The 25063-nt window shown below is 34.6% G+C and overlaps 1 protein-coding gene across 3 annotated transcripts in view; it reads right to left on the reverse strand.

Annotated features, from left to right (window-relative positions):
* Positions 1–25063, reverse strand: part of Efa6 (Exchange factor for Arf 6) — a 196111-nt gene that overhangs the window by 32995 nt on the left and 138053 nt on the right. For 2 of the 3 annotated variants that reach the window (XM_072535869.1, XM_072535866.1), the window contains exons 7-15: positions 15847–16168; positions 15251–15609; positions 14304–14533; positions 13937–14130; positions 13350–13542; positions 12964–13133; positions 2136–2385; positions 1638–1782; positions 1360–1503 (exon numbers count right to left, since the gene is read on the reverse strand). In XM_072535869.1, the coding sequence (XP_072391970.1) occupies positions 1360–1503; positions 1638–1782; positions 2136–2385; positions 12964–13133; positions 13350–13542; positions 13937–14130; positions 14304–14533; positions 15251–15609; positions 15847–16168 (2007 nt within the window). The remainder of the gene's footprint in view (positions 1–1359; positions 1504–1637; positions 1783–2135; positions 2386–12963; positions 13134–13349; positions 13543–13936; positions 14131–14303; positions 14534–15250; positions 15610–15846; positions 16169–25063) is intronic. The other variant, XM_072535868.1, reaches the window with a different exon arrangement.

Here is a 25063-nt window from a genome sequence, read left to right on the forward strand (position 1 = left end):
ATTAATATGGCATTTTTATTAATATTTTTATGATTTCTTTATTTATTTTCAACAATAAAAAAATCACTAAATCCTGGCTATGCATTCACTTATGTCATACGTTGATTTTTTCATAATTACGTTAAATCCAGAGTTAGCTATGGAAAAATGACATCAAAACAATATCTTGTCAGTTAATGTCAAATGTATTTTGTAGTATTATAAAGCTTTTTGCCGTTTGTGGATTGTACAATGGGTCGAGGTAAAGTTATCGATAAGAAAATGTGTTCAATCATTATTAGATTTTTTAATTTTGGAAAATCCAATTCGGAAATCGCGAATATGTTGCAATTGTTACGATATAGTGTAAGAAATATAGTCAGAAGATACAAAACCACAGGTTCGGTCGTCACAAAACCTAGAAATGTACGAAAAAGTAAAATGACCGAAGCAGATCGAAGGGCATTAATACGCATTATAGTGAAAAATCGACGAGCAAATTATATGGAGTTAAGCGTTTTATGGCGTTTTAAGACGTTATTGGAAGACACGGAACAAAAGAAAAATAGACTAAGATGGTCAAAAGAGCATAAAGATTGGACTCAGTCGCAATGGGATTCCATAAAATGGAGTGATGAGTCCAGATTTGAAGTGTGTGTTGGAGACAGTAGGAGCCGCGTCATTCGCAGGAAAAATGAAGCTTTCCATCCCAACTGTCTGAAGAGAAAAGTCAAATTTCCTGCATCTGTCATGATCTGGAGCAGCATGTCGTTTAAAGGTGTGGAAAAGTTACATTTTATCGATGGGATTGTAAACACGGACAAATATTCGAATATTTCAGAAGAATTTCTTTTCCTGATTATGTAACACTGTTTAACATCATCGGAAGATTTTCTTCCAACAGGACGGCACAGGTTGTCATATCTCAAAAAAGAGTTTAAAATGGATTGAAGACAATGGCATAGCACTTCTGGAATGGGTTTCTAACAGTCCCGACTTTTCCCCGATAGAGACTTTGTGGCGCGAAATGAAAAAAGCTTTGAGAAAACATCCTGCCAGGTCCGTCAACGAATTGCAAGAAATATGGGATTCGTTTACATTAGAATTTTGTCAAAACTTGGTAAAAAGTATGCCTCGAAGAATTGTGGATGTCTTTAAAAATAAAGGGGATGCAACTTAGTGGTAAACTTTCACATTTTTTTTAAATATTACATTTTTAGTATTTTTTTATTTATTATTTTTGTTCTCTAACATTTAATTTTCTTATCAATCTAACGTTGGGCCAACTGATATTGGAAGGGGCTCTTAACCAGTGTCGTAGAATTGAGGTTTATGTTGGCAATTTTAGACAAATTATTACTAAAATGATCTTTCACTCACTTCATAAGTTAAGTAAGCTTCCTTTTCTTTGTAGTTTTGAATGACTTGCGATTTCGATCCTTTCTCCGGTGGAGATCTCCGGTGATCGTCCAACATAGCTCCCAGTCTCATAACTCTCTCCTCATGATCTGCTAATTGCTCTCTCTGTAACAAATAAACCCCATACTTATGTCAAACAGTACGATTCTGGTGCTACATTTAATATTTTTATACCAACGTTGCCATATTTCTAATTTAGTCCTCGTAATAAAGAAACTTCCACAATAACAATAACTTACCAATGTTAATTTAGTATGACTACACGGTAGCAACGGTCTCTGGAATTTCTTCTGAGATCCTACTGCTGCTTCTAAAGGCGGCGCCGAAAAACTGGCGCACACAAAATTGATCGTGTCTATCCAAGATTGCAATTCCTTTGAATCACTAAAATATACAAAAACCCCGTAAGTTATCTTAAATTCCGCATGTTTTCATAATTAATTATAAAATACCCAACACTTGGGACAAATACCACAACAGAATTGTTTGAAATTCGTTAAAAATGGTATGTCGAAATTTGCCCATAGGTTTGTTGAATAAATTATCTCTGGAATAAGTAAAATATAGTAATATTCCTTTTTGAAACGGAACATGGACTGTTACAGCTATATAAAGATGTCGCTGTTAAATACAATAAAAATTACAAGCAAAGTTCACTTCACATTTGAATCGCCTTCGTAAATGTATCGGTACACATATATAACTCCTTGCAAATAGAATACCAAGCTTATATTTACCTCGTTTGAAACAGATACTCCGCTTGATCGGCAGTCTGCAGCCGAAACACGTACTGTTTCTTGGTGTAGTCCGAAGCCTTGGTCGCCAGCGCGTGATGTATCCTGATCGCATTGTGAAGATTGTCGCCCATTTGGTTCTTCCTGAATCCGTTCTCGTCCTTGTGGAGGTACAACACCAGGTCTCGGAGGGTGCAATAGAACATCTTCCAACTACGCTTGTGAAAGGGTGCTAGAAAAATGCAGCAAAGGCCTTCGAAACAGCTATTTTGTATTGCAACATGCTTTGCAGGTTTTATTTTAATATTTGGGTTTAAAGTGAGGCAAAAAATGAAGAAGTGTTCTGAAAACGACACGATTCATTAATTTTTTTAAAGAATATTTACGAGTGAAATTCAATCTTACACAAGAGGTGTATTATTACAATTTACAAAGATTGAGATTTTTAGTTTATAGTTTAGAACATTTCTTCTACTTCCAACTACTATTGAATATATTCGCTTCATTTCTTCATTATGACATTTTAATTTGTTAGTATTTTATCTTTTATGTTATTTGTTTGCTGTGTTTTTTAGGCTCTTAGGTTTGTTATGTTTCGACTTTTTTAGTGATTTTAGGACCACATAAAATAATGTATAATTTTCTGTGAGGTTATAACCAATTTTTTAAACAATTTTCTTCCCTTTTTGCACTTCCCTTAACTGTTTTATTGTTTAAATATCTTTTTCATTTCACTTATTTTGTCCTTTAATAAAGTCCTCCAATTGATTGTGTAGATTCCATATAATAACTGTTCTATTATCGGTTACTTTTTCTTCCATGATCCAGTCTACAAAGATTATGAACAGGATTGAAGAAGCATTCTTGCTTAATGCTTTTTTCTATCTCCTTTTTTGTATGTCGAAGTAATACGCTTTGGATCATATTTTGTATAGAATATACAAAAACTACTTGTGGAGTGAGCATTATTTGATTGAAAAATATTCTACAAAGCCATCTTTTGGTGATACTAGAAACTCAATATGTAGCACCGTTGTTGACAAACGTATTTTTTGAATTTTTGGACACATTTTCTCACTAGAGTGCAAAGTTATTAGCCCTAAGCTTTGTGAGGGACTTAATACTAGAGTAATCGTCGGTTCCTCCAACTAACATGTTCGACAATAGAAAATAATATATATTTTTGATCTAGCTGCTCTAAAGACTTAATTTAAACCAAATCTTCAAGTTGTATCAAGAAGTACGTTTCCTCCTCGAATTCTTCGCTCATCTGCATCGGCTTCTATTCTACCTTGAATTATTTTTGAAGTAACATATAAAGTCGTGACAGAATAAATATATTAAGGTAATGTTTTACTTTTACGAATAATAACTTCAAGGTATCAAAAAAAATTAATTGTCGGATTAAATGCATTATTTATTGCCGAAAATGTCAGTAGGAACGTAATTCTCCACCTCCTGTGACAGGCGTCACTTGAATACAGGATTGACTGCCACCTTTCGGAATATTTCGAAACTAAAAATGGTTATATATGGTAGCATGGATGTCGTTCGTTAAATTAAACGAATACAGTCGTTTTCAGAAAAAAAAAACAGAAATAGGTAAAATAACGTGATTATCATTAACTGTATTAAAAAAAATTAAATTACCATGAATAAAAATTAATTTTTTTTTAAATATGCACCTCTTTCTGTTTTTAAAATTGTTTTTACTATTTTTTCTTATTTTTTACTAAACTCATATGACATGATGTATAATTTTATGCGTTTATCGTTTATATACAAATAAGAAAAAATAATACAGTTATTATAGTCAAAAAGCCCTGTTAAAATGTAATAGTTACCCAAAAGCTTCAAAATATGTTGCCATTAATTCATTTTCTACAAGAGTTTGTATAAGATTTTTATAGATTATAATCATGTGATAACGTTTTAGATAATTTTTCTATTACAAGTAAGCGCAAACAGTAAAAATATTTTTTGTTTTTTTTTGCATTACTTTAATCAACGGTATTTTGATTTTTTAAAAACACTAACTGTAATTCTGAGAAATTTATTATTTGGTACAACGTCTGAGGTTTCTCCATACCACTGTCGTAAGTTATAATACCTTTTTCTAGACTATTCTTCTTCTTCCTTTGCCCTATCCGTTTCGGACGTTGGCTATTAACAAGGCTATTTTGACTTTGTTTACGGCACCTCTGAACAGTTCGGTCGATGTTAGTCCGAACCATTGTCGCAGGTTATGCATCCATGAGTGTCGTCTTCTTCCCGGTCCCCTCCTACTGTCGATTCTTCCTTGGACTATTAACTGTAGCAGCCGGTACTTAGTATGCCTCATGACATGTCCGAAGTACTCAAGCTTCCGTTTCTTTACGGTGAAGATTATTTCTTTGCTTTCTAGACTAGACTATTAGCTGCAGTATTTGTCATGTCTGAACTGCTAAAACTTCCTTTTTTGATAGTGAATAAGTCTTTATCCTGTTCCACTCGGTCGGCGAAGTACTTCCACGTTTGTCATATTTATATTTAGTATAAGATTTGAACATGCGTCGTTACACTCATATCTCAAATGCGCCCAGCTTTTTTATTAATGTTTTCGTTAATGTCCACGCTTCTACCCCGTATAACAAAACAGGAAATATATAGCGTTTTGTTACTCGCATTTTTGAGTGGAGGAGAAATGTACTACATGTGAATATATTTCTCGTGTTGTTAAATTTTGCTCTGGGGTTTTTCGATTCTAGAGCGTATTGTGGTTGTTTGGTCCCATTTTGAGATAAAAACTGTAACAAGATATACGAATGGACCGACATATTAACTTCACTGGTAATTTATTATCATCTGTCTAACAGGTTGTTAGGTTTTATTTATCAGCATTAATTTTTTGTTTAGATTTAAATTGAGTCTGTTCTCTTAGTTAGATTAAACACTATAAGATGCTGTAGTTTTTTTTTATTCTATTAGCAAGCACTACTGTGTCATCGACGTATCTAGAGGGATCTAGAGGGAACATAATACATCCCTGTTGTACGCTCTTTTTAATTTCAAATTTTTTTTATAGCCCTTTTTCTATCCGAATTGTCGAATAAAGGCCTCTCCCATTTCTCGCCATTCATCCCTGTTGTGTGCTAGGCGTTTCCACATTGGTCCTGCGACTCTTTTGATATCGTCGCTCCAGCGCATTTGAGGTCTTCCTCTTGGTCTCTTTGCATCGTACGGTCGCCAGTTTCCGACTTCTTTGTTCCATCTACCATCTTCGAGACGTTCGTTGTGTCCAGCCCATTTCCATTTTAATTTAGCTGCTTGTTTCGCGGCGTCCTTTATTTTTGTTTTGTTCCGGATTGCTTCGTTCGTTTGCCGATCTATTAGTGAGATACCAAGCATCTGTCGTTCCATGGCTCGCTGAGTTTTTCGAATCTTGTCCATGTTCTTTTTTGTGAATGTCCAGGTTTGAGCTCCGTAAGTGAGAACGGGAAGGATACAAGAATCGAACACTTTTTTTCGAAGGTTTTGGGGTATCTTTTTGTCTTTCAGTATGTATGAGAGTTTTCCAAATGCGGCCCATCCCATTCTTACTCGTCTGCTTATTTCGGTAGTTTGGTTTTCTTTGTTTACCTTGATATTCTGACCCAGATATATGTATTCTTCTACATGTTCCACTTTTGTTCCTTGGATGGTTCTCGTCGGTTGATCATCTTTATTCGACATTAGCTTAGTTTTACTCAGATTCATTTTCAGTCCTTTTTTTATGGATTCCGTATGAAGCTCATCGATCATCGTCTTCAGTTCTTTCCAGCTGTCGGCTATTAGTACTACGTCATCTGCATATCTTAGATGGTTTAAATACTTTCCGTTTATCGATAGTCCCTTCGTTTCCCAATTTAGTGTTTCGGAGATATGGTGTCTCCCTGTCTTACTCCTCGGTTGATTTTTATTGGCCTCGTTTTCATTCCGTTATCCATCGTGACTACCATTTCAGCGTGTTGGTATATATTATGTATTAATATCCTATATCTAGAATCTATTCTGCTGTTGACCAGTGCTTCCTCAATAGCCCATAATTCTATGCTGTCAAAAGCTTTCTCGTAGTCTATAAATGCTAAACAGATTGGTAAATTGTATTCGTTAACTTTTTCTATTAGGACCTTTAGTGTGTGAAGATGGTCACATGTACTGAACCCTTTTCTAAATCCGGCTTGCTCTACTGGTTGATATACATCGAACTTTGTTGTCAATCTATTTGTAATTATTTTTGTGAATGTTTTATAAAGTTGTGATAGTAGTGATATTGGACGATAATTTTTCAGATCTGTATTGTCCCCTTTTTTGTGTATTAATATTGTGTTAGCAGTATTCCATTCCCTTGGTATGTTTCCTTCAAATAGGCATTTATTAAAAAGTATTTTTAGGTACCTGATGACTTCTTCTCCTCCTTATTTCAACATTTCTGCCAGAATTCCATCACTACCCGGTGCTTTATTTCTTTTCAATTCTTTAATTGCATTTTCTATTTTTACTTCGCTTATTTCGGGCATTACTTCAGAATTTACGTTTGTTATTTGTCTTTTCAGATTTTGCTTTGAAGAGTCGGGGGGGTAATTTCAAATACACTCACTGAATTGTCAATGTTTACCCATAGACTGGTTCCAGTAAATATTTGCTACAATTCTTTATAGTCGCAGTCAATATTTTGGAGCATTTCAATTATTTGCTCATGTCTTACGTTGTCGAACGCTTTTTAATGATCTACAAAGCATATATGTTGCTCACACTTCTGCACCGTTGCAATCACTGACTTAGCTCTCCTTGGCCTATCCGAGTTTCTTTGCAGTTTCTAATTCTCGTCAGTTACCTCAATCACAAGTAAACCTTAAATTCGTCAGTGTTTTTCACTGGATACGACAACCGCTACGTATTATATTTCCTATACACCATGCTATAGTTGTACATTTCACAATGTGAATGTAGCTCGAAACTATCACAAAAGTGGCATCTCTGAAGGTTCGATTTGATCTCAATAACTTTGGATAACATGTATAGACTTCAAAAGATATAGTTATCAATAATGAAAACGTCTACAACTTTCCAGTTGGCCAGTTTTACGAGAATGTATATCAAAAGTAGAAAGACAAAATTTTGGTTTTTCTTTTTTAATGAAAAAGTTTACCACACTTTCAATAATCTTTTAATTGTTAAAAGCATATTTAAGTACAAATAAATTTGTCCAGGTTAAAATTACCACGCTCGTTCTGGAGAACTTCACGAAAGACTTTTGATATTTCGCGGTTAGACAGCGTTAAGATATCGTTCGCTCACGGAACGATGGCTCCTTATTCGAATATTCACACTATTTGATTGGTTAGAAACTAAGACTATGAATTTCTTTGAGAAAAATGGGATTTCTTGAAAATAAATGTTTTCGTTATTAAATTAAGTAAGTTGAGTTTTGGCATTGTATTTAGTGCTCTTTTGTCAGCTGGAGTTTTTATTTCAAATCGCATGGTTTCTATATTTTTTTCCTTAATTGATAACCGTTTTTTTTTTCTTTTTAGTACTCACACGAGTAAGTTTTTGATCTATATCTTTTAAAGCAGTATACAATGTTTTAATTCTGCCATCTATTTTGTTTTTGAATAAAAGATTAACCGACTGACGATATTTTCTTTCTGATTTTGCTACTTTTTACCCTTTTTAAATAATGAAACTTTATCTACCTTGATCAGCAGAAAAACATTGCAACGTTATCACACGATATAGTATGATCATAAACAGATGATAGAATGATAGAATATTCCATATACATATGTCCAAATTAAAATAAAAAAAAACACAGCCAATATTCCAAGAACCAAAGCAAGATATACATCAATACAATTTTTTTAACATACCCTTCTTATCCATAATTTTTTGTTTAAAAAACTACAGAATATTTAAATAAAATAGCACTATAGTAGCACTATAATGCAGATTTACAAAGCACTGGTACCTGTATAAACAAAATTAGTAATTCCAATAAAAATAAACGAGTGTTTTGGTTTCAATTTTGGGAAAAAACCGAAAAAAAATTGTGTCGCGTCGCTAAACTTGTTTAGCTCCACGATGTGTAACCCAAAGTCGTAAATTTTGATAGACAGATACAACAATAAAAGTAAGTAGGCATTCATAAATAGTTTATAAGATATTTGACAGCTATCGATAAATATTTTGACAATCATAAATAGTAGATATGACATCTGAGAGCTGTCAAACCAAGGTAAACAAAAGGAAAACAAATATGGCGCTAAAGTAGGAGGCGGGCCATTCAGTTTGAAACTATTCGATCTTACGTCCCTAACACGTGCATTTGAAGGAGCTACAAAGGCAAATCACTTATTTCTATGAATACATCTATCTCATTTTAGATGGTAATGATGTAAAAATATCCTCAGCCTGTCAGTTCCGGCCTTGTCCATCTACTAACGGTGGGATTAAGTTGTGGAAGTATCAAATCTATCAATAGCTAAAACCTCGGTGTCAAAACATGTCAGTAAGTTTGTTTCACAGTATTTTGAATGAGATTTACCGCATTAAAAATTATCAAAGGCTCCTGATAACGTCATGAAGCATAAGGGAAGCATTTAGTGGAAGCGTAGCAAATTTTAACACTGTGTTCTAGCAGACTTCGACGGGCTGGTCATGTAGGGAAGACAGAAGACGACTTAATTGCCAAAAATATTAAGCAATATGATGCAAATGTAGGACAAAAGACTAAACGGATGAGGCAGAAAGGATAGGACGGATGAGGCAGAAAGGATAGGAAAAGGGCACAGTAAACCTGTTGGGTACATCACACGCGCGCGCGTTTGTGTGTGTGTGTGTGTGTTTGTGAGTATTAGTGAGTGCGCACGCGCGTGTGTGTGTACAAAAAGCCTTGATCACAAGGTTTTGCGATTGTAAAAGTGTTTAGTTAGTGGATTCTGGTCACAATTATTACTGCTCCCATTTGGACTGCATTTATTGGTCCTAAAGGCGGAAAATATGTTTTACTGTCTATCAAAATTTCATTATTAAGGTGTATAGCATACTCCAAAATTAATTTATTTAAAAACATGTACGAAAAAAGTGTAAATTATCGATATAATTTGTCATAGTACCAATAAAATTAGATTTAAAATGATAATGTTGGAGTCTGCTCTTTTGGTGTTAGTAGACAGCTGGAGATTTTATATAAAAAACTATATTTCACACAATTTATTTCATTTACTTGTAGTGTATTTGCAACTAAAACCAGTTTCTGTTACTATGTTAAATATTTTAAAATATTGGTCACATAATTAAATTCGTAAATAAATAAATAGCTATGACAAATCTAAAAATATTGGTTTAAATCAAAGAAAATAGAATAGTAAAGATAGAAGATACAAGAAAAGATAGGAAGAAGAGGAAGATAAAACGTAGGAAATGAACAGGGAAGACAAAAAAGAACTTAAAATTGATAAAATTAAGGGCTATACGGAGCGCGTTCGACAACGTTCCATTCAAATGTGGTCTTCTTTTCCCTACGATTCTTCCATTCAAATTTGGTATTCTTTTCGGATGTTGGCGTTCAGCATGACTAGGCTAACTTTGCTTGCAACTATTGGGTTTGCAAATTTAGTAAACGGAATGATTTTTAGAGCAAGAATCCGCCAATCCGTCATACTGACTAACTTATTGTAGTTGGACATTGCGGACGTCGAATACCTCTCTTCTGGTGGGGGTTACTGTTACCGCTCGTTTAATCTCCGTTGGCACGTACTGAGCCTCTATTTATATTCTCGGGATACATTTGGATTTCAGGCGCCTCACGAATTTTTCTGGAGTGGAAGCAGGGATTTTTGGAAACAAGACTGAATTTTCGGTTCCTTGGCATTGTTCTGTCACTACAGAATATTACAAAAGAGGCAATCTAATGCATTTTTAATTATCTTGTGAGTTTTGATGAGCAGATTGTCTATTGTACAGTGCCTGGCCAAATTATTAAGACAAGCATTATAAATTTGCATTTTTTAAAATTAATAATTTTTTATCAACAGGAATGTTATTATTTTTTCGCATAGCAACATTTAGTATAGTATGGTAACATTATTGTACTATTTTAACGTTGGCAACACCGCCCTATCCGCCATTTATAGACAGCATTGCGCCCTATCAACTAGTGTGCATTTTATAACCTCAAATACTGACTGTGAACATTTGAATTCTAAACGGTTTTGACCTGAAATTTTATTGCAGAGGTGACTCATTTATCATTTTTATTATTTTTTAGATTATAAACATATGCAGTAAAGTTATTGGTATAATTAAGGAAATTATACATTTTTAGATGGGGAAAAAAGCTGATCTGTCACCAAAAAGAGTAGGCCAGGTATTTGGACTCCTAAAAGCTAGACAAATGTCTCAAAATGAAATAGCAGCAATGGTAGGCGTATCAAAAAGTTCTGTAAGGAATATAAAACAGAAAATTGCGTCTGAAGTCAGTTTGGATCCAAAGCGTCACACAAAGGGTCACTGCGGAAGACATCGCGTGACTGCTCCTACGACTGATCGCAAAATAAGAGATATTTGCCTAGTAAACTAAAAGAAACTACTGCGAATGCTTACCACGAGATAAGAGATTAAGGAATTTGTGTTTCAGAAAGAACAGTTCATCGGAGACTTATCGAAAACAAACTGGTAGCTAGGAGACCAGCTCGAAACCCAAGGCTTACTCCGGCTATGATAAACAAACGTTTCGAATGGGCACAAAAATACCAAAACTGGACAGTGGAAGACTGGAAAAAGGTATATTTGTGTTGTTTTGCTTGAATATCAATATTAAAAACTAAAAAAACATGAGCATTTCTAAAATTTTTGTTGATTTGAGGTCTGCTTCTCGGACGAATCCGTTTTTCAAGTTTCGACAGAAAAAACGAAGTTTGTTCGGAACCGTCCCAACTCGAGTATGGAAAGTACTCGAGACGAGACTTTTGCCACATTTTGCAGGAATGGTTTCCTGGAGAAGAGGAACCCATATTTATGCACAATAGTGCTCCTTGCCACAAGGCTAAGAGTATTTCAACTTAATTAAAACAAAAAAAAATTAAAGTTCTTGATTGGCCAGGCAACTCGCCTGATATGAACGCTATTGAGAATGGGTGGGAACTACTGAAAAGGGAGTTACTTGAAACGCTCATATATGAGTGGAATCACAATCATCACCTTCAGGAAACTATTCAATACTATATCGAGAGCATGCCTCGAATTTAGCAGCCAAAGGCGGACATACAAAATATTAAATTTATCCCTACTTTGTAAAAATTATACTTTTTTAATAAATAAAAGTTTTTTGTTAACTTTTTTAGTACAGTTTAATTACCTAATAAAAAAGAACAAAACAGTAATTTTTTTCAGATTTATTAATAATCATGAGAAAAAGACAATCAAAAAGCCTTCCATTACAAAGAAATACGATAGACAAAAACTAAAAGAAGAAGAATTTAAACATCACTTTGAACAGACAATGAACGAAAAAATTCGAGACAACATCACACAAGTATACAATGTACCAATAGTCGAAGAAAGATGGGAAAACATAAAGAATGGTATCATCGATACAGCAACGCAAAGTGGAACTGTCACCCATTATAAAAAGCAAGCATGGATGACAGATGAAATAATCGAAATGATGGACGAAAGAAGACAGCTTAAAAATAGAAATAACTCAGAGTATAAACGAAAGCATAATCTGATTCGAAGAAAAATCAGGGAAGCCAAAGAGTTATGGATGCAAGCAAAATGTGAGGAACTAGAAGAATTGCAACGAAAACATGACGAATTTAACACACATAAGAAAATAAAAGAAGTTACAGTACACAAAAGAAATACACCCATAACATTAACGAATAATGAAGGTCATGCACTATCCCTAGAAGACGAAGTAATGGAGGAATGGGAAAATTAAAGCATTATTTAAGGATGATCGAGGATCACTACCTAACTTAAGTGCAAATACAGGACCATCAATCTTAAAAGCTGAAGTGGAAAAAGCCATACACCAAGCCAAAAACAACAAAGCCAGTGGACCAGATCAAATATACAGCGAATGGCTAAAATTACTCTCAAATGATTAATATTAACATCTCAAATAATATTAACATAATTAATATTTTTTTCAAATATATTAATAATCATGAGAGAAATAACTTCATAGTAAATGTTTCTTTGCTTGGCCTAATAATTTGGCCAGGTACTGTATACACGTCCAGGATAATAGGAGAAGGAATATACATCACAAAAAAGGAGTAGTGGTGGATCTCTATGTGTAGATATAAATTTGGAAAGTTTCCTGGGTTGTCCACTGAATCCGCTGTAATCACACTATCACAGTGACAGCCCAGTTACTGAACATTTCATTTCCATTCTTTTGATGGTATTATTTTAACAGCTTTATTTGCGAATGATCATGATTATTATGTCTCTAAAGGGGCGGATATACAGGAAGTTAATATATCGTTTGATCGAAAATCGTTGAAATCGTTGAAAATTATATAAAAACTAGAACAAGAAAAAACTTGCGTGGCACTCACATATAAATAGAATTGATATTTTCTGGTGGATTTTATATAGATTATCGTATTATAAAAATTCATTATAGATCAATTATTATGTCTTTTCTCTTTGTGGATTTCAAACAACCAAAAGTTAGTTAATACATTCAATCAAAATTCAAAACTAATTAAAATACGCTGTTGCAAATACATCTACTATATTTAAATGAAACAAATTTAATCAGTGTTAAGTCAATAAAGCGAATAGTCATGAAACTCACTTCTTTTGGCGTTAGCTTCGTAGCAGCACTTCCTCATGACGTAACCCTTCTTGTATTCCACGGCATTGGCTGCGATGGGCACTTCCAGGAATGGATTGCCGCTGAGGTTCATGCTTTCCGTGTTTCTAGGCTGTACCTGTACGGTGTTTCTGTCTTCGCTTTCTTCGTCCCTGCAATAATGACGATTGGAATTGGAAATTCATTTCAATTCACCATTTCTCTTTTATAAATAAGGAAATCAGCAACCACATCAATGCAAATGAAGATGACACCAAATAACAAATCGAAAGCTTGATACAGCTAAATCGATGCAAAGGAACCGAATATTTTTGATTGTATTGTATATTAATCGTATTATTTCATATATTATCAAGAAATATACTTACAATGCCCATTCCAGAGGATAATTCTTAATCGCATGATACAGCTGTTTGAGGACATCCCTCGGGAAGTTCTCGCATTCGTTTAGTCCTGCCAAGTTTTCGATAAATTCGTTACAAGTCATTTTTCTTCCTACGTTTTGGCCATGTATATCTGTGTTGAGCAACATAATGGCACAAGTTAAAGTGTGAACGGCATCTAAAAAGCAAAATACCGTTAAAAATTCCGATTTATACACGAGGCTAACGTGGTATGTCGACGAAACGTGCTACAATGAGAATCATATCCTCATCGACAAATTATAGTTAACAAATTGATGCAAGTGGAAACTAAGCGATTCTTGAAACCTTTTTCTTTTATTCTTGATTTTAGAAAACTGTTGAGTTGGCTTCTGCGCACTACTCTCTAGTGTAAGGAAAGTTGCATACCGATGGCCAGCTTCCGGTAGAGATAGCGTGGTCAATAATAACATGGCGCAGTCAGTATGAACTTTTTGTAAAAGGTTATTTAATAAAACTATTTACTCCTAATGTTCGATAAAGCTTCTGTACCATTTCAGCATACGATTATAATGGAAAACGTGCTTATTTACCTTGAGAATTGAAAGATCCGGGATTGCAGTCTAAATATCTCTTGGAAAAATGAACTAGTACTCGCTCTCTCTCTTGAGTCTCGCCGGTGAGAGAGAATTGCTTCAGGAACTTTCTTAACGCTATATCTAAGGTATCTCTTTCAAAGTCGAAGTATTTCAGGTATTCTTCTGCCACTGCTCGACTAAAATCATTACTAGAAAAGAAAGAACAGTAATTATTACATATAATGTTTAAAAGCTGTGATGATTTTCATATGGAAACCTACAAATTGGTTCTAAGTGTACATTCAGTCTGTTAAACTACTTACAAAAGCTTTGCCAATCTTTGACTTCTAGTAGGCGTTGTTTCCGACAAACTTATACTTACTTTTTACTAAGATGTCTGGAAACATCGGACTTTTTAAACCCGTCCAGACCGTACAACCTCTTCGCGAGCCTGATGGCAGAAGGCATGTCAACTGCCTTCGGCGAGTAGTGGAAACTATGAAGACTCTCAACGTCGCTTTCGTCCTCAGAAGACAACGGCGAAGATTTGTTCGTGATCTCCCGGAAGCCGTCTTCTTCGTGCTCGAATTCTTGCACCATATCGTTAGACATCTACAAAATAACGAAGTAATTACCAAAGGAGTAACAATATTAAATGTTACCAAAAGATATTCGCTCAACATAAAGATACGGAATTGGATTCTTCACTGGAAGCAAAATAAGACATATTATTTATGGTAACTGGAAATGAAAACATTCGGTATTATACTTTTCTCCTACGCAATTTTTAATACTGAATCCAAATCCGTCGTCGTCTATTTCATTGTATCTGCTGTAATTGACTGTTTTCTTGTATGCGTGGACAATAAGGAAAATTTCCGAGGGGAGACAACCATTTGGAAGTAATACGTGAACATCCGAGGACAGAAGAAAAATATGGTCAGTGATTGGTAGGAAATGGGCTATGCCATTATTGCGTATTTGGTGGAGGCACCCCATGTTATTTCATATGAGGAAACTATTAAAAACGATAAGGTCCATTCTGTTCATTTTTGGTTCATTTTTTGATGGAGCTATCAGTAAACGTTGGATCGTGTCGTATGAAGACTCGTTGGAAAAAAAGTAGCTCAAAAAGTAAATAATGAAGGGTTTGAGGATAGAGGATGGATTGCTAAAGAAGCCTTAGTTTCAGTGTTAGCAACCATACTATAATTATAGTAGACATGCTATAATTACACAAATTTTTCGTAATTAATTTCAAAATGCTTTTCATTTGACGCTGAATGTCGAATTATCAAATTTCAGAGTCTACGTGATATATATCCTTACCTGATATCCATCATTATCTCCCCGCAACGTAGACATACTATCACTCTGTCTGTTTCTATCTTTATCGGGTCCTTTCACTTGTATCACAATGCGATGATCACTACTATCCGAATTCCCACCCGTCGAACTACTATTGTGCACTCTGACGTGCCTCTGACGAGGTTCGGACACTAACAAAGTACTGTCACTATCACTATGGTCACTGATTTCCATGACACAATCGCGTAAACCGACAATGTCGTCATCATGGTAATCGGGACTCGAAATGTTCGAAACTGCTTCGGAGACACTGTAGTCGCCGCCGCCCGGCAGCTGTCCCATGGGTCCGTTTGAGAGACCATAAGGCGTTCGTTTTGATCCTGTTGACAAAAGACAGACCATGAATAAAGAATGTATACAGATATGTTTGAGTTACACGAAAAATAAATAATTCATAAATGTTCATCAATATTGCTGCAATAATTTTCCCAAAGTTATTTAACATTTTTTCAGTGTAATAATTGTTAAAAACGTTTTTGTCTAATAGATGACGATTGAAGATAATAAAGAGAGTTAGTTGGTGTTTTATTTTAATTTTATAAAGAACGAGAACTTACCCGAATGGCTGGACATCACAGAGGAAGACACTGAAGTGGGTGAAGCAGGCGAACCGGAAGAATGAAGGGGACTGGAGGAGGTCGGCGAAACGTTGCTGTGAGACGAACTGCTTCCGTTCGAGAGCGCGTGAGCGAACTTCTGTTGGTCGGAAATGGGAGCGTTGTACGTCCACACGATTCGGTCGCTGTCGCTGTTGCAATTCGCTGTAACCGAGTCCGGTCGGGTGTCAAGCAACGTGTTGAGGGAACTCGTGACGTCCTCGTCGGCTTCCGAGTTGGCAACACTGACGTTGTAAAGGTCATTTTGACCTTGTAATTGGTCCTAGAAATAATAAAAGAAGCTATTTAATGGTTATAAACGAAACGATTCACTTTCAACTACTTCCAAATTTTAACATATTGAAATCCGGTACGAAGGACCATATTTCCTTAGACATGGTTGTACAACATGAAGAGCACATCGTAATTATTAGCTATTTCGCAATAATTGACAAGATAAGATACAAAATATTCAACTTGAGAGCTCTTTTGTTTCCGGTGGAAGGTGGTATTGTCAGTTCATTGGTATGTAGTTCGCGTGATCAACAACAATCATTAAGATAGATACCAAGCCATACTATACCATAAAAGAGCTATTTGATAGAACTGATATTAGCACTAGGACGACTGTAAGATTAAACTGAGCATAAGGAGTGCATTAAGGCATTATGTGCGACTGTTCTCGATCTGAGCACATAAAATTAAACCATTTTATAAAACCAGTATATGGGAAATGAGTCAATTTGGTATTGTGGACTCACATTGGTAACTTTTTCATCATTTGATTTTATATAACTATCACCGAGATACATTGCTGAGATTCGGAATATAACATTGCCAACGTCCATTAGCAGATTGGAAATCGCAATAAAAATTTATTGAATTGTCAAACATACTACTACATGCAGAGCAAGCAGATAAAGAAATATCCGAACCACTGGAGTAGAAAACCATTTGAGTCCGCATTTAACCTCGCGAATAGTAACGACACTCACTGTAATCTTGATTGCCACTATGTGAAACATATTAAGATATTTGCGCAGTTCCAACTGAACTAAGGAACAAGACAATCATATACCCTGCGTCGAATCTCATCTGGATTCCCGAAGTCCCACTCCACCAAACCTACTTAATTCTTATCCTACCATCCTACTTAAAGCAACATCATATAACAAGATTAGCTTTGAACTAGAATCTGAATCCTAAGTTTCGTAGTGGATCATGTTAACACAGGTTATAAACTGGAATTGACCTCGATTTAGGGCATACTCTTTTAATATTTATAACTTAGGTAAAACGTTAATCATCTCTGCATGAAATTTTGTTTAAGTGAACTTATTTTGAGCTACTAATAAAGCATTTTCCCAAACTATTTGTGCTGTATCAAAATAAATAATGATGACAATTAAATAATTTAGTACATTTCATAAAATCTTTTTAAAATGTACAATTTATACTTTGTCGATGTAGAATTAGAGTTATATTGAGTTTAACATAGAAGTAACTCCAGTTATGGACATACGAAGATAAAAAATATAGCGAAAAATATATATCACAAGGTAATCAATGGATGCATACCACTTTATTAATAATATAATCATATAGGTTCATGAACCAATATTATAATTTAGTTTAATTACCTTGGCTTTATTCGGAGTCGCCTACAACGACTGTATACAATTGAATACCGATACAAAAACTACTTTCTCTCAAAAGTTTTAATCAATTTTAATCGAGACATACGTTTATTAATAATTAAAAGCGAAGAAGTGGGCTGCATAGATAATTATACTTGAAAAGGATAAGCTACGTGTTGAATTAATAATAAAGCATCATAAAAGCTAATAAAAGGTTATTTTATAGATATATTTAATAAGGTATGATATTAATAATGATTTTTATAGTTTTTGTTAAATATTATAAAACAAAAAGAGGAGGAAAAAACAGTAAATGTTTATTATAAGTGGAAGAAAATTCAAAATGCTCTGGTTTTGCTGGAAAAGAAATCCTCAAACCATTTAGAGGAAAAAGCAAATGTTAAGTTAAAAAAATTCTAAATTGTATTAAAGAAAGAATAGACAATAACAAAAAAGACATGAATAAATGCAAAACCACTCAAGAATATGTCAGAAACAAGATTTTACGGTGAAAAAAGGAAATAGAAGCAAATAGAAGGTCTGGATAAAAAACTTCCAGGTTCAACCTACATGAATCCCCCAAAAAATACATGTACATTCTTATATAATCCAAGTCGTACAAGTTAATATGGTTTAATATGGTTAATATAGAAAATTAATATGGTTTATGGAAAATCTGCGATGAAGTGATACTGCAAAGGTTTTCGTACCCAGCGCCGAGTTCAAAATGATATTTTTAGCCTGGTGGCCTGTTTTTACTTAAAAGAATTTATTAACAGATAAAACTACAAATATTCGGCACCCATCAGCCTGAAGGAATTACATCAAAGCCAGTTACGTAGTCGAAAATTGACTGTTTCGTTCAGAATGTCAGCTAAGTGCATATTAGAACCATTTTTTAATCAAAAAGGTCATGCAATGAAGGCATCCCTTACGTTATATCTTACTTAAGTTTTCTGAAAATCCTTTGATGGTTAGAACTTTTAGAGATCGTAAAACACTTCATTATGAATATTTTGCCTTGGAATTGTCTTACAAGTAAATTATTTCTTGGCGTTACAAGTTTTGAACGTGTACCTCTGAACAGATGGATTTTTGATAGTAACCATACACTTTTACATCATTTCGTAATTCCCTAGATTCTTTACTGTCTCAAAAATATGGCAACTCTTTCCGAAATTATCAATATCAATATGATTATTATATTATGATGATTATTATATTATCCAAATATGTTCATATAGTCAGAGTATATAATATATACAAGCTATACACTCCCGAAGAAGCTGTTTTTATTTGAAGATCCTTTTGACTCCCAAATATTTGAATGTTTCAACCTCTTTGAAACTGTGTGCATCTATTGTCAGTTCTGTCATTTGTGTGTTCTTTTTCTTGCTTACGTTCATGTATCTTGTTTTATTTTCATTTATTTCCAGTCCTGTCAGTTTGGCTTCGTTTTCTATTTCTTGGAAGGTTTTTTTAATGCCCTTTTATCTATTGCTACTATGGTTATATCGTCCGTATATCCTACTATTTCTACGGCATTCTTGTTTATAGTTCCTGTGTTTGACAGCTTTTTTATTATCTTATCTAGTGATAGAATAATTAGTACCGTTGAGGGCGCATCTCCTTGTCCTACTCTATTTTTTATTTTTGCTATTTCTGTTCTTTATCTTCCGGTGTCTATTATTGCTTGGGAATCTCGCATTTTCATTTCTATCATTCTTATAATTTTATTTGGTATATTACTCTCTTGTAAGTCTTGGATCATTTTTCTTCTGTTTAGTTTGTCAAACGCCTGTTTAAAGTCTAGGAAAGTATATGTGCTTCTCGGTCGTACTCGCATGTTTTCTCTATCACTTGTTTTAGCGTATGTAGAGAGTATAATATGTACCAAATAAATCACGAATAAAAGCGAGAAGAAGCGTACCCAATATTATTGAATTATTGGACAATTTTTATCTTTGTTGGAGATGAGTTTTATTTCTCCTTTATCTACTTAACATTGGAACGAAGCTTTTAATAACAAATTACTAATTTAAATAATGCTTTATTTATTTAGATTCCAGTATTAAGCCTTGTCGAACTACCTACTTCATCAAACCTATTTTAATATTACAATTTATTAGGATTTCCCTTAGCCCGCCTCTGTGCTTGTCCGACGAGACGAAGATGTGGTTTGGTGCGCGTGTGCGGTTGCTAGAGGACATTCAGACTCATAACTAATTTTGTGATTTCATGATAACAACGAATTTTATTTACTATTTTTTGTTATTTGTATTTATAATGCACGTATTCAGATTTCCCTTAGCCCGCCTCTGTGCTTGTCCGACGAGACGAAGATGTGGTTTGGTGCGCGTGTGCGGTTGCTAGAGGGCATTCAGACTCATAACTAATTTTGAGATTTCATTGTAACAACGAATTTTATTTACTATTTTTTGTTATTTGTATTTATAATGCACGTTTAGTTAATATATTTATATAAGTCAGTATTGAAAGTTATTTAACTCCTGGAAACGGGAAAAACAGAACCGGCCCAATATACAGTTCATTATTTATCGCAAAGTTCCATTTTTTACACAAGGTGAGACACAGTGAATCGTTTTTTAACTAATTTTGAGTTAGGTCTAATAGAGAACGAATTCCAGCCTCCCAAACACGACAACTTCGTTTCTTTCTTTTTATTATAATGATAGACAGAAATATTAGATACCTTTTTGAAGAGATCTTACGTTGATTTTTGTTAATTGTGTGCCCAGATCATAATATAAAATACCGAATCAGTATTGCTGTAGTTTTTGTCAAATATTTTTCGTTACGTTAAGTAAAACTTAATAGTTGAGTGTTTGATTTGAAGTAATAAATATCGAAGGTGTTGTAAAACCGTCGGTGATAAAAGTTTTATTTAGAAAACATGCTATGAATAGAATGTATGTACTTATATGCTTTAAATCAACTTTTATTAGTTTTTAAATAGGTTTTAATAGTATTCCAAGAAACATTGTGTGATATAATATGCAAGTGAGTTTTACCAAGATGTATTGAAAAAAAAAATAGTCTATTATAATTATCTTCATCATCATCATCATCAATCAGCCCTGAGTTGTCCATTGTTGAACATAGGCCTCCTCTAGACTTTTCCATCTGCTTCTGTTCTGCGCCTCTGCTATCCAATTGGTCACGATTCTTTTGAGGTCGTCGGTCCATCGCGTTGGGGGTCTTCCTCGGCTTCGCTTGTCAGCCCGTGGTCTCCACTCAAGCAATTTTTTTGTCCAACTGTCGTCTTTCATTCTTGCAACATGTCCTGCCCATCTCCATTTTTGCCTTGTAATATGTTCGATAATATCTTCCACTCCGGTTCGTCTACGAACTTCCTCGTTTCTTATTCTATTTCTTAAGCTTATTCCAAGCATTGATCTCTCCATCTTTCGTTGTGTCCTTCTCAATTTTTCGGCTGATGTTTTTGTGAGAGTTAAGGTTTCTGCTCCGTATGTGAGGACTGGTAGAACGCACTGGTTAAAAGCTTTTCTTTTTAAATGGATCGGTATATTTGTTTTAAATACGTCTCTCATTTTTCCGAATGCAGCCCAACCCAGACTTATTCTTCTGAGTAGCTCGCATGTTTGGTTATCTCGCGTCAACCTTATTTCGTGACCCAAATACACATATTTTTCCACAAGTTCTATGGGCGACTTTTCGATTTCTATTAGCTCATTGGGGACGAGATTGGTCATCATTTTTGTTTTTCCATAGTTTATTTTTAAACCGACTTTCTGGGCTACTTGCTGTAGTTGTTGTAGCATAACTCTGGCTTCTCCTAAGTTGTCTGTTATGAGAACAATATCATCGGCATATCTGAGATGATTGAATATCTTTCCATCGATGCTAATACCCTTTGATTCCCAATCTAGCCGTTTAAATGTTATAAATAGTTTTGGCGACAAGGTATCTCCCTGCCGCACCCCTCTGCCAATTTTTATCTTCTCAGTCATGCAATGGAGGTTAACGGTAGTTGTCGCATTTTCGTATATATTTCGAATAATATTTGCATACCTGTGATCTATTCTGCATTCTGATAGTGCTTTTAAGATAGCAACTGTTTCGACCGTGTCAAATGCTTTGTGGAAGTTGACAAAGATAAGAGCAAGGGGTCTGTTATATTCGATAGACTTTTCAACTAGAGTTTTAAGGCATTGCAAATGGTCGTTTGTTCCGTGTCTCGCTCGAAATCCTGCCTGTTCTTCTGATTGATAGAAATCGAGTTTTGCTTGTAATCTGTTTGTCAGTATTAGTATTAGTATTAGTAGGTGGTTAAGCAAACTAATTGGCCTATAGTTTTCGAGATCTGATTTATCCCCTTTTTTGTGAAGGAGGATTGTAACCGAATTCTTCCATTTACTTGGAATGTTTTCACTATGCAGACATAGATTAAAAAGTGTTTGGATTCGGGACATCAAAAGTGGACCTCCTAGTTTAATTGTCTCAATGACTACACCATCTTCCCCCTGAGCTCTATTATTTTTCATATTTTTGAGGGCATGTTGAATTTCCTCTCGTGATATATCTGGTATATCCTCCGATCCTACATTATGTACCTTTTGTATTGGTTGTTCGATGAGCTCTGGAATAACTTGACTTTTATATAATGTTTCATAGAAACTTTCCACTATATGTAATATGCTTGGTCTATCTGAGATAATATTTCCATTTTTGTCTTTAAGTTGGAAGATTTCTTTTTTTCCATTTTCCATTTTTCTCCTCAATGCTTTCATGCTTTTGTTGTCTTCTATAGTTTTTATAATTTTCTCGTTGTTTTATTTTCTAATATCCCGTCTGATGGCATTAGACATTTCTTTATTGATGCTGTTTATATCTTGCGAGTCAACATTTCCTTGACTTCTCAGCATTCTACGATCTTCCATTTTTTGTTTCGTTTCTTTACTAATTTTTTGTTCTTTTCCATGTTTAGGGCCAAATTTTTCCTGAGCTTGTGTTAATGTATCTACTATTTCTTCGTTTAGGTTATTTACGTCTTCTCTTGTTGTATTTCTGAGTAAGTTACTGGTGATATATTTTTCAAAGTCAAGTTCATTTGTTGGGCGCATCCAAGGTTTGAATTTTATACTTTTTATCATCTTCAGTCTTTCTTGCTTAATATTGATTTCTACAGTTGCTCGGACCATTCTATGATCGCTTGCAACCGAAAATTGATTTAAGACTGTAACATCTTTGACTATATGTTTTTTGTCAGTGATGATGAAGTCGATCTCATTTTTTGTCTTACCATCGGGGCTCTTCCAAGTCCATCTTCTATGGATCTTCTTATAGAAGAAGCTATTCATTAAATATAGATTGTTTCCTAATAGGAAATTTAAGAGTATTTCGCCCCTTTCGTTTCTACCTGGTGTGCCAAAATTTCCGAGGGCATAATTCCGAGGGCTCGGAAATAATTATCTTAATTATATACAAAAGATTTTCAATTTATTACAAGAAATCTATAACACCTCCTGATCTTTAAAAAATCCATCAGTAACATTTGCACATTAAAAACCTCACAACCCTCTTCGAAAGTTACGTTATTATTTTTAGAAGTTTCTTCGATTATTTTAGAAACATCTTCGATTTTTCTAGAGGTTTTTTTTGATCATTAAAGTTTCGTTGAAATTCTCATAAATTTTGCTCATGATTGCTTTGTATGCTGGCTTCTGCTGTGGTGATTAGAACTCCCTTTAATCGTTCTTGAAGAACCTTTTTAGAATCACAGTAACCTTCATCTCGTTCCTCAAACTGATTCACAATAAAATGTTTTTTCGCAGTTGGGCTTTTTACACTTGGATCAAAAAACTTCCCATTAAACATTCCCTTTTACTAAACTCTTCCACATGCTCCACTAGCTGTACAGGACTATCACATTGAAATTTTTCCTCGTCATTGGATTGGTTACGGTGTGCATTTTAATGGCCATCTCGAAGTGCACAGTTTAATCCACTGGATTTTTATGTATTTAGTGTTGTTGAAACCTTTTGAAAAAGTCTGTATATTGTTTCTAACTTACGGTGTAGCATGCAGAAAATTCCTTAAAAAACTATCGAAAATTGGAAGTGTAAAAAATTATCTAGTACGCTCCTGGGCTATATATAAATTTTGGTGTCTTTGTGTACACATCCCACACTTCCCAGGAAAGAATTCGGCTACAAAGGTAAATAATCCATATAATACGTGTGTATTTCTACAATTTGAAAAGTTGTTTGATTCAAGGTCTTTTTGCGATGTATAGCGGTTTAACAGGAATTTTGGGATGTTTGATGTTTGAAGAAACGGCACAGAGGTGAGACGCAAAACTGGTAGCCCCGGCCAATATCGAAGGTCGAAATGAATTCAAGTTTCAGATTTGACAGGGTGGCCAAAATGAGCAGACGTTTAGTTAGTCGGTCTAGAAACCGGCAAATTTGTCGAAGAAAAAGTGATTTTTTATACTCAAAGTAATGTGCCACCTCAGACCGGAGTCATCACTGTTTTTTTCTTTGTTGTATGCCGTCTCTCATCGTGAGATATTTGTAGAACGGCTTGTGCAACAGCTCTGAGAAATATCCACATGTTCCAGTTTTTTTTAAGAAGCCCAATCCAAAGTTTGTGTTCCAGTGCCCCAACTTTCAATCTCAAATAAGTGGCGGTGAATCTAATTCCTGTTCTAACCCCAGAAATCTTTTAAAGTGCAATTTAGTGCAATCCAGGCAGGAAGAGCCTTTTTCCTTCATCCGGCAGGAGGGTCCCTCGAAGCGGCGTCCCATCTTAAATAGCTAGAGGTTCTTCTTGTTGTGTTTTGACCATTTGTCCAGGAACTCATGTAAGTACCCTCTTTTTGTTTCTTTTTTGTAGTTGCCCCAATCCGTCCCCTGGCCATTCAACTTATCCACGACCCCCGCTCTCCAAATAAACCCTGAGTGCCGTTCGCACAGTTTCGTTTATTTTGCTTGCCCTATCTCCTCTCCAGTAACTTCTGTCCCCAATTTTCAAGCCCCCATAGTAATACCCTATGTGGTAGGGAAAATATTTCGTTACAACTGAGAGACATAATAACAGCATATCAGCTATTAAAATATTTTTTATGAATTTATTTTAATTGCGGACGTACTAACTGAGTGACGAAAAAGTTATCGCTGATTTTTTCTGTCCAATATGAAGTTTTTATCGATTCAAATCTAAGCTTTAACCCAATTGTCAAGCACAAATCTAGAAAAATGGTTGATTTAGGAACAAAAATGTAATAGCAATGTTCTGAAACTACTTTCTTGTGGCGTGATTAAGTTAAATATTTTTTTTGTGGGATTAAGATGGGATTTACATAATTTGTACAAAAAACCTTTTTTGAAAACGATTTCCGGAGTGGAAAGCCAAACGTCAAATATTAGTTAATTAAAAATGTGATTTTCATAACAATCACAACCAATAATTTTGGCTTAATCCCATAACTTTTGAGAGCTGGAATAACTTTAGTGAAAATAGTGTCTCTGCTCCCTCTACCAACGCGTTCAAAAACA

This window comes from Diabrotica undecimpunctata, chromosome 6, assembly GCF_040954645.1.
Source record: "Diabrotica undecimpunctata isolate CICGRU chromosome 6, icDiaUnde3, whole genome shotgun sequence".
In the NCBI taxonomy this organism is placed as follows: Eukaryota; Metazoa; Arthropoda; class Insecta; order Coleoptera; family Chrysomelidae; genus Diabrotica; species Diabrotica undecimpunctata.